This window comes from Chinchilla lanigera, unplaced genomic scaffold (assembly GCF_000276665.1).
Source record: "Chinchilla lanigera isolate Chin_1 unplaced genomic scaffold, ChiLan1.0 scaffold00044, whole genome shotgun sequence".
NCBI classification, from domain to species: domain Eukaryota; kingdom Metazoa; phylum Chordata; class Mammalia; order Rodentia; family Chinchillidae; genus Chinchilla; species Chinchilla lanigera.
The window spans coordinates 7022391-7035592 of record NW_004955445.1 but is presented as its reverse complement, the minus strand read 5'-3'; the positions used below and the strand labels follow the sequence as shown (position 1 = coordinate 7035592).

The 13202-nt window shown below is 53.2% G+C and overlaps 1 protein-coding gene and 1 long non-coding RNA gene across 4 annotated transcripts in view; both read left to right on the top strand.

Annotated features, from left to right (window-relative positions):
- Positions 1-7994: 7994 nt before the first annotated feature.
- On the top strand, positions 7995-11754 carry LOC102020965. 3 transcript variants are annotated; one of them, XR_001235623.1, is made up of 3 exons: positions 7995-8115; positions 8215-8410; positions 11675-11754. It is a non-coding gene; the product is annotated as an uncharacterized LOC102020965 (long non-coding RNA). The 3 variants fall into 3 exon arrangements; XR_262307.2 differs by lacking the exon at positions 11675-11754 and adding an exon at positions 8972-9324; XR_001235622.1 differs by lacking the exon at positions 11675-11754 and adding an exon at positions 8955-9324.
- Positions 11755-12698: 944 nt separating this feature from the next.
- The window catches only part of LOC102025405 (translation initiation factor IF-2-like), a 1290-nt gene continuing 786 nt past the window's right edge, over positions 12699-13202 (top strand). Inside the window, exon 1 of the mRNA XM_005392570.1 lies at positions 12699-13015. Coding sequence (XP_005392627.1) covers positions 12699-13015 — 317 coding nt within the window. The remainder of the gene's footprint in view (positions 13016-13202) is intronic.

Here is a 13202-nt window from a genome sequence, read left to right as displayed (position 1 = left end):
GAGGGGAGGGGCGGGCAGCCGGGCTGGCCCCAGCGGGAGGGAGAAGGCCGCCCGCCAGCCGCACAGTCTGGGCACCAGCTGCGCTTGGCGGCCACTGCCTCCTACCTTCCTCAGGGTGGTCACAGGCGGCCCTGGCCGACCCAAGGTTTAGACAAGAAAGCTGCTGCCACTTGCAGCTTTTGCCCCAAGGGAACTCACAGGGATCTCTTCCTTTTCCTTTGCTCTTTGGGGGCTACCTCCTTTCGCAAACTCGCATCTCCTGGTGCTTCTCTACACAGCCCCTGACTGCATGCCCTGAACTCAGCTTCCCAGGGCCAGGAAGGAATCGCAGACGCTCTGAAAGCACAGTCCCACCGCGTGGCAGGTGCTGGAACCCAGCAAGAACCAGCCCCTGCTGCCCCGGGGTAGGGGGGCAGGGGCCATAAGGGAACAAAACGAAGATCATCAACACTCCCTTCTGTGGGTGCCAGGAGAGAACTCACCAGGGTCTGGTATAGTCAGGCTGAGGAGCCTGCAGTCCCCTGGAGGTCAGGGAAGGCTGCCCGGGGGGGGGGGGGGGGGGAACATTTAAGGAGCCCGGTGGATGAAGACAGGGTGGGTGTTCTGGCGGTGGACTGAAGGAAGAGCAAGAACTGGGAGGCTGCTCCTGGGGGACAGTGCTCCTGGGGGGCTGCCAGGTGACGGCAGACGTGGATGCTTGTTTAAAACCCTGACCCCCAGGCCCCTCTGGGGAGCTTCCGATTCCAAAGGTCTGGATTACAGGCTCAGGAATACGTGTTTTCAATGCAGCAACCAAGGTGAATGTTACGAAGAGGTATGACTGGCAAGCCCTGTGCCATCCACCAATAAGACACTCCTGGGGGCGTCTCTCAACTTCAGATTTGTGAAGGTGGGAACACACAGTGGGTAGGAACAGGACAGAGCAGCAGCCCCAGCCCTCACAGCACCTGGGTGTGTGTGTGTGTGTGTGTGTGTGTGTGTGTGTGTGTGTGTGTGTGTGTTGGTGATGGTACTAAGAACTGAACCCAAGGCCTTCATCCTCATCCTTTTTTTTTTACTCAGGGTCTCACTAAGTTGATGAGACTGAGCTCAGGCTTGTGACCCTCCTGTCTCAGCCTCCCAGAGTCCTAGGATTACAGGTGTGCGCCACCATGCCCAGCTCATCTGGGACACATTTAAATGCCAGAGACTGTGCTACACTCTAAACCCACTGAGCTGGAATATCCGAAGGCTTCTTTAAAGGTTCCAGATGGACATGAAGTGTGCGCAGTGGTGAGGAGCAGAATATCCTATAGGAGAGGTCCTGAGGTCCCTGAGAGAACCATGGCTTGGCGTCAGTGCCGAGACCCTGGCCCCATGTGCCAGGAAGGAGGACGCCATACACTCTTTAGAGGGAGACCGCTCTGTGCCACCGGGGGTGTGTGTGCAAAGCTGCTCGGCATCATTCAGTCAGCAGATGCTTACTGCGCACCTGCCAGGTACCCCATTCTGCTGCAGACATTGGGAATGCGGCCATCACCCAGCACAGCCTCCGCCTGGGTCATGCTTGTAACCTGGAGCCCAACAGCACAGGGGCGAATAGGGTTTCCAACTGCGCTTACACGAGCAGGTCTCAGCCTTGCCATGCAATAGAATTACCTAGAACGCTGTTACCACGTTCAATACCCGGGTCCCACCGGACACCAGTTTAACCAGAACGTTTGACACAGCCATCAGTATTTTGCAAAAGCTTGCCTGATGCTTCCAATATGGGGCCAGAGGCGACAACCACGGGCTTAGACTCCGAGCCCATGGGAGGGGCCTGGACTTGGCCCCAAACACATTTTAGAGTCTTGCAAAGCACATTCTGGTTCTCGGAGCACTCCAAAATCCCTTTTCCTCCTGACCAGAAGCGCCCTGTACTAGGTGTATGCAGCAAGCACCGCAGGACATGACGGATAAATTGAGGTGACAGAGGAAGGAGTGAGGACACCAGCTAAGGTCCTGAGAGCCAAAAGGAAATGGATTCTCTTGGGTCCTTATGACCAGGACCAAAGGTCCAGACCCTGAGATTTGGTCAGAGGTAAAAAAGGGAAGAAGCTTCCCCCAGTGCTGTGGCAAAGGAGAAGAGTGCTAGGTGATACCACCCCCACCCTGTCCCGTCCTTGTCCCTGTCCCCGTCCCCAGCCCCCACATCCTTTCCTAGTAACTGTCTCTTGATTATCCCAGGCTAGGCAGACCAGAAAGTTTTACCTCCTCTGGCTTATGAGATCCACTGACGCAGCGACCATGACTGCCCCGTGAATAGCTTTCTGCACAGTGGATGCATGGATAGATGGACTGAATATTTGCCTGGATGGACAGAGGGTGTGACTCTGCTTGTCTCGATAAAAGCCCTCAGTTTCTGTTTAAGGATCCTCTTCTCTGAGCCTTACCCCGGCCACCCAACCGCTAGGACAAGAACTTAAATTCTTACCCCCCCAATCTTCCTTTGAGATACTGAATAAAGATAAGAATAAAGGGCTGATGGCTTTGGAAGTGGCACATCAACTTCAGCCTTAGGGAGCATCGTCTGAGACGTTTTAAGTAAAACCCTGGCCGCCTTGGTTGCCCTTCTGAACAGCGGTGTCTTTGCAGAGCTCTGAGGGTTTGCAGCTTGCACTGAAGCAACCTGGGTGCTTTCAAGGGAAGGAGTTCAGCCCAGGCCCCGGCCCAGGGCAGAACCACTGGAGCTGTGGGGTGAGAGCGCCTGCTTCTCCAGAGGCCAGCTTGGAGGGTGGGGCTTTAGGTTGGGGGAAAGTATATTTTCAAGTCCAAAATAAATACCATACCCTCAGGAGCAAGATCCAGGAGCAGAATGCATGGCTTTTATGCATTGAGAGGCCAGCGGAGGTGGGGGTTGGGTGGAGACCTTCACAGAGCCATCTCTGTCCACCTTCTCTCTGCCCTGCAGCTGACCCCTGTGCAATGACCCTGACCTCTACGTTTGTTCCCACCCAGTCCAACAAAGTGTCCTGGGGAACTAATGAAGCCATGGAGTGTTTGAAACTTCTAGCAAATATTGGTACTGTTTGACCCTGACCCCGGAATTCAGCTCCATTCAACTGGCCTGTGTCCCAACACATAATTACAAACTGAGATAGTACCATGAAAGGGAAGGAGGAGGTGTGAGCAGATGTAGGGAACCGGATATAGACAGAATGTTTAGAGACAGTTTCATTGGATAGGGGAGTTTGAAGCTGGGACCACAAAGCTGAGCAGAAGATACCCAGGGAATAGTGAGGGGAAGAAGTAAAGTTCAGATGGGAAGGTATAGTATGTGCAAAGGCCCTGGGGCAGGGAGAAATATGATGTACTGAGGGTTGGAAGGAAGACTTGGGTAGCAAGTACTCAGAGGTGGTAGCCCTGGCAGGACCTCCCACCCACAGCTCCACCCTCCTTTTCACCTTCTGGCACAAAGCTCATTTTAGCTACAACCTGGAACTCTTCTCCCAGGAAATCTGGGCTCACACCTCCACCTGCTAAGCCAACATCCCATCTAGGTATCTGAGAGGCATCTCAAAGTGGATGTGTCCAAAGCCACTGTCTTCTCAGCTGCTCGCCTATCACCCTGTCATTAATCCAGTTCTCTGCCAAAATGCAAGAGCTGACGTGTGTTCCTTCCCCTTCTCCCATCCCACGTGCAAGCTCACAACATATAACCCAAGCCCAACCATCTCACAGCACTCTGCTGTCCCACCTCCCACCCCAGGGACCCAAGCTGGTGTTCATCGTCCTCTCCTGGACGGTTGCAGCCCTTAGCTTCACTTGGTGCCTCTGTGTTCACCCAAACACGAAGCACTGGAAGGACTCTTGAAACACAAATATCCCGAGAACCCACCAGCAGTTTCCTATTACCCTTAGAAGCCAGGGTACCAGGTGCTATGTCAGCTGTCCCCACCCCAGATCTCTCTGGTATCATGTCCTGACATCCTGTCCTCTCCTTGCTCCCTCTGCCACCCTGATCACCCACCTGCTCTTGGAAACACCCAGCACAGCAGGCCTTTTGTCACTTCTGACAGTGTCTGGCTCTTGCCATGCTTATTTATCAGCTCACATGTCACCTCCTGAAAAAGATCTTCCCCGCATTTCCCCATAGAAATGACATCCCTGGCAGCTTCTGTCCCCCTCCCTGCTTTACGTCCTACACAACTCTTATCCCTACAGTACACTTTATTCTTACTGATATTGGTCCATCTACTTATTGCCACTTGCTTGAACTTGAATGTAAGCCCCATGAGCACAAGGGGATTTGTCTGTTCCCTTTGTCTCTCTCCCCCGCCCTTCTAAATACACTAAGTTGGCCAGAATCAGCAAATAAAAATATAAGGCACACCCGGCTAAATCTAAATTTTAGAAAAGGAGTGCTTTTTCAGTATGAGTACATTCCAAATGTATGGGGGATATTTAAGCTAAAAAATTATTTGCTGTTTATCAGAAATTAAAATTTAACAGGGTTGGGGCTGGGGATTTAGCTCAGCGGCAAAAGCGCCTGCCTGGCAAGCGCAAGGTCGTGAGTTCAGTTCCTGGTACCGGAGAAAAACCAAAAAAAATAAAAAAATAAAAAAAAAATAAATAAAATTTAACAGGGTGTATTTTTTTCTGGTAACACTGGCTGCATCCCCAGATCCTCAGACAGTACCGAGGATGTGGTAGGAACTCACCAAAGAGTAGCGGAGGACAGGATGGAAGGAAGGGGCTTGACACCACTTCCCTCCAGGGATCGGCCGGGATGAACCCATCGCAAGAAGATGGATGCTTTGCCCAATTTGACGGACTGGACGTGGGTGTTATGAAAATCGGTGTGCTGTGCACACTTGCGGCCCTGCTTCTAGCAGCGCTACAGTACCTTCAAACATTTTTACCCAAGCAACGTTGCCTCTGACTTGATGACTTCGGGGAAAGTCTGCCTGCATCTGTCTTTGAGGGATGGGGACCTTGCACTTGCCAGGCAGGTACTGTGCCGCTGAGCTATATCCCTGGCCCTTCTCTTATTATTTTTAAAGGAAAATGAAAAGAACTATTGTCTGTAAAGGAAAATATCCTGCTCCAGAAGACACGTTCTTAGAGCAGGACAATGAGAATGGCAGCCCTGCATCTCCCTCACCCCTCCTAAGTGACCCCCCTGAAGGCCAGGGCCCCCACCGGCATGAAGGCATAAATGCCTGGCCAGGGCCAGAGTGATCCGGTGGAGGCCAGGTTACGGCCCAGCCCAGAACAGGTGTCGGGGGGAGGGCTCCCCGCCAGGTTGTTTCTCTAACTCACTCTGCACCCAGAGTATGAGACATCTGGCCTTCTGTGCCTCAGTTTCTCAGTGTGTAAAAGGGGGGGACTAAACAATACCTAATGCCCACTCCAACTCCAACAGCCAAGACTCTTTAATGCTAGTGAGGACACCCAGGCTCACCCCAGAAGCAGCCAGGCAGCCACCAGCACCCCACACTTGGGAGACCCTGAAATGGGAAGAATGCTGCCCCTTTCCTGTTGTTTCTGTCTTTAAATTAATGCTTTTGGAGCAGGGCCACAGGTTTTCCTTTCCTACGACACCCTGCTGATCAGGCAGCCGGCCCTAACTGCAGTATTTAATGAATCAGACATAAATTTCTATTAGGAAGCCCATGTCTTGATAACCCCCCACGATCATCAAACACTGACTGCAGAAAGCAGGCAATGAAAGTTTTAAGTCTAATCCAAAAAGTAGGACCGTTCTTTACCAGGACCCAGCAGCAATCTCTCCCCAACTTGAGCGCACCCTGGGCTCATTATGACTCCAGATGTTCATAGTGCTTTCTGAACAGATAAATTTGACTTCTCCGGGCTGGCACTAGGGTGAGGCAAAGTTCAAGAGGTGAGAAACAAAAATTTCAGAGGTCAGATAAAATGTATTTTTGAGCAATATTTTTAAAAGCCAAAATAATCACCAAAAGGATTCCTGATGAACAAACTCTTGAAACTATAATAAAGACAAGATCAGAAACAACAGTGTAGCTGGCTGTGGTAGCACATGCCTGTAATGCCAACACTCTGGGAGGCTGAGGCAGGAGGGTCACAAGTTTGAGCTCAGCTGGGGCAACTCAGAAGCTTAAGACGCTCTCTCAAAACAAACAAACAAACAAACAAAAACTTTTTTTTAAAAAAAGGGATAGGAATATGGCTTACTGCAAGGGTTCTGGGTTCAGTCCTCAGTACCACCAAATAAATGCACAAAAGCAGTAGTGAGCTGAGTCATACTGGGACCTGAGGCCAAAGGGAAAATGAGTTACCCCAATCCTGTCTTTGTCTGCAATTATTAAGATTATTTTGTTCACCATGGATTTTGGGCATGCATTATTATTTTTAAACTATTACATTAAAAGGTAGCTCGGCCCAGTCCCTGGCTTTCCCGCTGCCCCGTTACATTTCGTTCCCTTCATCGCTTCCCTCCGCACCACCAGCAGCGCCTTCACAAGACAGTTGCAAGCCTCATTCTGACTCCAATTCTCTCTCTCCTGCATCACCTACGAACGCCTGGACAGGACTTCCCCGCCGAGAGGAAACTATTCTCCAGGAGAGGACTGTGACAAAGGCGGCCCTGGCAGGGAGGGGGCACCTTCGGGGCACCGGGCGTGGGGCAGGGCCGATGCCGCCCAGGCAGCAGCGGCAGCACTTGCGGGCCTCCTGCAGGGGCCTGGCCAGCCCCATCCTGCCGCCACATTCGGTTTGGCCTGTCTAGTCATTTTTTTAAAAGAATCTGAACTACTAGTTTTAACTTCAAAGAATTCATATGAAAATCCAAAATTCCAATTTCTCCTTTTGAAGAAAAAAAAAAATGGGAAGATTCTAGCACACCAGGCCTGTGAACCTGCGTGGCGCGGTCAGCGGGCACTGAGTGACCCGCCTGCCGCGGCCCCACCTGTAGGAATGTGATGCTCTGGTCTCCGGGTCCCTGACTCCTCCCTCGACCTGCTCCCTGCACACCTGCTCGGTCCTGGTCTGCTTCTCGTCGGTTCTTTGCGCCCCAGTACAGCCCCTGTGCCTCACAGACGCACACTGAGGCAGCACAATGGGCAAATGTCCCTTCCCAGAGACGCCCCTCTTTGACTGACCTGGCCAGGGGGTGACGCGCACCTTCCCTCCCCCAGGAGGCGCCAGCTTCTGCCCAGGCAGAGCCGAAGGCCGGCAGCAGGAGGGCTGGTTAGTTAGCAGACAGCATTAGTCAGCCTCTGTCCGCCCCACAGCCATCTCTCAGCCACCTCTCTGTTGCCCTCAGCCCACTGTCATGCCTCGGTCACCCACACTTTCTTCCTTGACATCCTAACCCCGGGACTGGTTCTCCCCTGCATCCTCTCTCCCGCCATGTTCTTTCCATACCATGTGTAGATCTAGTCATCGCAGAACTCAAGGGGTGATGAGGACACAGAGCTGGCTCCAGAAACCAGGACACTGCCCTCTCCTCCCACAAGCTAGACTTCACCCTGACTTTTCGTGACTGAGCACGGGTGTGGCTCCTCTTGGTTGTGTTTCTCTCAACTTCACGACAAAACCTCCACCTGCCTTTGACAGATAAAGATGCCCACGGTCGCCATTTTGGATTATCTCCACATACCCTGCCAAGAGCTTTGCAAACCCCTCTGGGCTGAATGGCCCCGGTACTGAATCCTGCCATCCACAGCCCACAGGAAGGCCCCTGAGTTTGGTAAAAAAAAAAAAAAAGGCTCTATTCCCTTCAGGAGGAACCCTTAGTATATATGCTGCCGAAGCAAGCAGTCTTCCATGGTTATTTGGCTGAAGGAATGTAGTCACTTGAATTTAAAATGACAAAATTATACTTTAAAATGGCAGTGAACATGAGCAGACCCATTGGGCTACTCAAGAACTTCATTAGATCCCATGTGTAAGGATTACTAGTGCCTCGCTTTTCAGCTAAGGAAACTAAGGCGGAGGGCAGGTGGTGATGTCACTTAGAATGCCCCACGTCACCATGGGAATGGCTTTGTCCCACATGAATCTGATACTCCTGAGTCACACTCTTCCTGAGTTATAAGCTGAGGGTGGATTTGCCAAGGGACATTTCTGGACCAAGATGAAACGCTGAATGACTGCGAGTGAAAGCAGAGGGTAGGAGGGAAGAGACGTAGAACCTGGAGCCTGGGCTGGGAGGAACGCACGTCTGAGGTGGGGTCAGAGGTTCACAGAAAAAACGGCTTCTACCCTCAGGTGCCAAAGACAGGGAGGGTCCCTGCAGAGCACCACACAGCTTCAGAACCCCAAAGGAGGCAGCTGCACAGGCTGAAAGGCTCCCTTCTGATGACTTCTCCTGCCCCAAGCCGATTCCAGCCCCCCCATCCCGTCCAAGCCACCACCGTCACCTCAAACCCGCTTCCTAGCATGCGCTCTCACCTGCTTCCTTGAGGTCAGTTTGGTTCTTTGAAAAGACGAAGGAGCCCTGCTGCTGGAAACTCCCCCCGTGGCTCCCCAGGACCCTGACAGTGAACATCAGACTCCTTAGGGACGATCCTGCCCTGGCTGGCTTCCACAGCCTCGCTCCCATCCCAGCCCCCTCTGTCCTTTCTGTCGCGGCCACACGGCTTCTGGCTGTCCACTGGGCCCCCAGCACACGTGCCCGCTCCAGGACTTTCTGCCTGGAGTGCTTTTCCATTCACAAGCAGGCTCCTCACCCTTTTAATAGAAAGATACCGGCAAGCCAGGACGACGGCCCACACCTGTAATCCTAGCACTCTAGGAAGCTGACACAGAGGAGCACAAGTTTGAACCCAGCTGGGGCAACATAGCAATTTGGTGTAGCTCGGAGAGGACCCTGGGTTCAACTCCCAGACACACACACACACACACACACACACACACACACACACACCCCTCCTCAGAGAAGAGGGTCCCCTCTGTGAATTAGCAATCTTAATGCTGCGTTTGAAAATTTCTCCTCTCCCCACCAAAAGTACACACTGTGTTCAAGCCCTAACCCCAGGTAGCTGCAAATGAGATCATTCCAGGAAAAAGGTTTCTGCAGATGTGACCAAGGTAGGACGAGGTCACCCGCAACTGAAGGGTCTAAGCCCGTGCCCAATGGCCTCATAAGAAGAGCGGACGCAAGCATACAAGGGAGAAGCCATGGAATGACAGAGGCAGAGGTTGGAGGGATGTGGCTACAGCCGCAGAATGCGAAGGATTTCCAGAACCACCGGAAGCTGGAGGAGCCAATGAGGGCGCCTCACTAGAGCTCTCGGCTAGAACAAGACCCTGCTGACGCCTGGACTTCGGAGTCCGTCTGACCTCCAGGACTGTGTTAACACGCTTCTGTTGTTTGAAGCCGCCTGGTTTGTGGTAATATGTTACAGCAGCCACAGGAAACCAGTACACACACACACACACACACACACACACACATACCCACACACACCCTAAGAAACTCACAACCCCATTCTCCTATTTTAGGACTATCTGAAATCCTCCTGGATATTTCTTAGCTCACCTTCTCCGTGAGGACAGACTCCTCAGCGGTCTGCTTCACTGCTCCATCCCTAGGGCCTTGGGCGGGAGATGCACATGGCGGATGTTCTAAACATGCTCGAGAGTAACCTTACTGTCACCCTGACCTATGGGGAACTAAGGCACAAGCAGCAAAGTGACTTGCATGGGGTCGTGCAGCCAGCAAGTGGCAGAGGCAGGATCTGAACCTGACTCGGAGCTCAAGCTGGTGACCTCTGGGGCGGTGGAAATGTCACAGGACCCACTGGAGACCAACAGGGACAGGAGACCCGTCATTTCCCTGGGGTGTCCAGCCACACAAAGGAAATACCTTTGAAAGGTAGCTGGGGGGGGCATCCACACACGGGGTTCCAAGGAGAGGAGAGGATGGAAGGACTTCCCGGGGGAGGGAGAACAGAAAATGGCGGCTTTGGGGCCTTGTAACTGGCTGGCTGAGGACCTGCCTCCCTCTAACGGAAGCAAAAGCTTTGTGCTTCCATTCCCTGCAAGACAAGGCGCCCTCCCTGATGCATAGATCAGCAGCTGCCTCAGTTTGCTCGTCTCTAAAGCTCTCCATGCCCTCTCCTTTCCTTTGAGGATGTGTCCAAGAACAAGATGGCGGGACTGAGGAGAGAGCCCGGAACCAGGGTCAGGCCCCACCTTAGTTACCTCATCTGCCCAGCGGCATTTAGAAATTAGGAGAATGCTATGGACCTCAGAGCCACCAGCACCTACGCTGGTTCAGATTAAGGCTCCACCGCTTCCTCCCTGGGTGACACTGGGCCAGTTCCTGCCCTCTCTGTGCCTCCCTGCCTTTCTCCCTGAAGGAGACAATTACAGCGCTTATTGTACGCAGCTGCTGCAAGGTTTAGACGACTTAAGACCTGTAAAGCCCTCAGCCCCAGGGCTGACTCTGAGTCAGCGCAGGCTGTGTGTCTGTTCCCATCACAGAGGACAGCTGAGTGCTTGCTGGGTGCCAGACCCTGAGCTTCTAATTTGCTGTATGACTTTGGGCAAAGCAGGTCTCATCGTCCTCAGCCATCAGGCAATACTAACATTGAGTGCATGAGGACCGCACGTTAAGCAAGAACTCAGCGCTCTGTGTACAAGATCTCATAGGACACATGACAGCCCTATGAAGTCAACACTATCATTATTCCTTTTTTGCAAATGAGGAAATTTGAGCCTTCCCAAGCCATGATCTTAACCCAGTCTTTGTCATTACGAAGTTCCAGTAAGTGAAAAAATACCTTGAGAGACACAAAGTATTGTCACGAGTCAAAGGATTCTTATGAAGTCCAGCTTCAGTAGCTCAGTTGCTCAGCAGCTATAGTATGCCAGGAATGTCCTTAAGACATTGTTCGAGGTGCTCAATAATGCTTACAACAACCCTGTGAGGGAAGCGTTTTTCTTGGCTCCATTCAAAAGATGAGGAAACTGAGGCACAGAGAGGTTAAGTCACTTGCCCAAGATCACACAGCTGTGATGTGGCCAAGCAGAAATTCTCATCCATGCAGAAGTCAGGGAATGTGGGCCTGGATGTGAACGGAACTCATCCTGGGCTTGTTTATTCCTGAAATATCTTCCATCATCCCACTGCAGATAACACTGAATCGCCTCTTTCAGATCTCCAGTTTTCGGCAGGGCTTCAGCCCAAAGCGGCACGGGAGGTTCCTTATTTTTTACCATGCAAACCCTTCTGCCCTCACCTGCATACAAACCTTCTCCGAGGTCCCGCCTCCGTCTCCGAGGCTGCTGGTTTTGGAGTTGAGAGGAGCGTTAGCCTTTGCCTCTCAAGCGCCCGTGCAGGGCAAGTGGATGCATCTGCATCCGCCTGTGTCCAACCAGCTGTCTTTGGTGCCTGGGATTGCACTGTGTGCCCAGCTGCCTTGGCCTGCCAAGTGTGGTTTGCCGGGAACGGTCTGGTGCCCTTGTGCACACGCTGGCATGCACACACCCACGACGCCCGCACAAGGGAACGTGGCCCGGGGAGGGAAACCGACACACTGCACACAAAACACACATCGTTGCAAACGTCGGGAGGAGTAAGCTCGTAAACCCACAGCGGAGACCAGCAGTCCTGACAAAATCAGAGGGTTGTTTAGATCACACAGGAAGACAGAAGCCCAATTTCTCTCCTAAGTTCTGTCCTCCTCCCGCCCTCCTTTCTTCCCTCTCTCTTCCCAAACAGAGCTAAACTTGGCACTAGACTGTCCTCCCACCCCCACCACCAGGACATCAAACGCTCAGTTTCGGTTCATATGGCAGTAAAAACCATTTCGCGTCCTTAATATGTGTCGCCTGTCTGAGAGCATCCTTCAAGATGATGCAACAGTCATGCCATGATGTCACCGTGTCTCGGCTGCTTGACCACTAGCAGAGGACAGGACAAACTGGTACCAGTTAAAACCCTCGGAGTGCGGGCAGGGCCCTGCTTCCAAAAGCACGACTCAGACAGAACTATGCCACTTAGGTCCCCTGTGGCAGAGCACACCATTTACCTAATCCAAGGCCTTTGGCCTCGATCTGGTTTTCAACAAAAAGCCCTCAGGTTTATTTACTGAAATTGTCATTTCTTCCCCCATTCCCCCCACCCAGAACTTTAATCAGCCACGCAGAGCACAAAACCTACATTCAACTCTGATTTTATGACACGAGGCTAACTCCTCCTACGCGAATTTATTTCGCTTAACTCTTGCAGCGCCTCCCCCTTGGTACTGCCCCCCACCCCTGCATGCAGGGCTCCCTCCTGGAAACGGACCGGACCTCGTGGTTTTCACTTTGAAGTCGGCTTCCTTACTGCCCATCCGGATCCCCCAAGCAAGCCCGACCACACGGGTTCCTCATAGCGTCCACGTCTTAGATGTTAACCCCCTCCCACAAGATCCAAGCAGAACCTATGCTTCCAGCGCTAACCCAGGAGGAGGGGAGAGAAGCCAGAGGGCACAGTGTAATCAGATCACAACCCGAGCTGCGGGCGCCCTGCACTCGAAAGGGGGGCGCATTAAAAAGGGGATGAAACCTGCCTAAATGTCCCAGAGCATCTGTTGCCCTGTTAGAAAGCAAAGTCTTCCCTACGATATTTACTATATTGTAAAATGCCAATCCCCTTCTCTTGAAAGAAAGAGTGAAAAAAAAATCCACTTAATAAGAATAATCAATAATAATATGGATGATGATGGTGGTGGTGATGGTGATGGTGGTGATGCAGCCGAATGGCATTTGCTGTGAAAAGCCGAGCGCTGAAAAGGTTAAACAGCCAGCGGTTAGCAGCACGAGTCCCTGCCGGTGTCCGGCGGAGGGGAAAATCCTCCCACAGACCGGCCAGGGAATCCCGCCTCGGGCCACCTCCCTGCCCCCGCGCGAAGCCGTCTCCAGTGGGCGTCCCCGCTCTTCCTCCCCGGCCAGCGCGTGGGCGCCGCTCCCGGCCGCCCTCCTGCGTGCCCCGGGCAAGCGGCAAGCGGGGTCCCCGGGGCCTCGGCACCGACCTCTCCGGGAGCTGGAAGCGCCGTCCCGGCGGCCGCGAGCGAAGGCAGGGGCTGGGGGCGCGGAGGGAGAGGCGGGCGGGCGCGCGGCGGGCACGGTTACCTTGGTCCACAGACCCCATGATGCGGAGCGGGTGGCAGTGCCCCAGCGGGAACGCAGCCTCTCTCTGCATCTGGAGGGGACGGGGCCGGCGCGCCGGGGCCGGGGTCGGTGGGCACGGGGCGGCCGCCGAG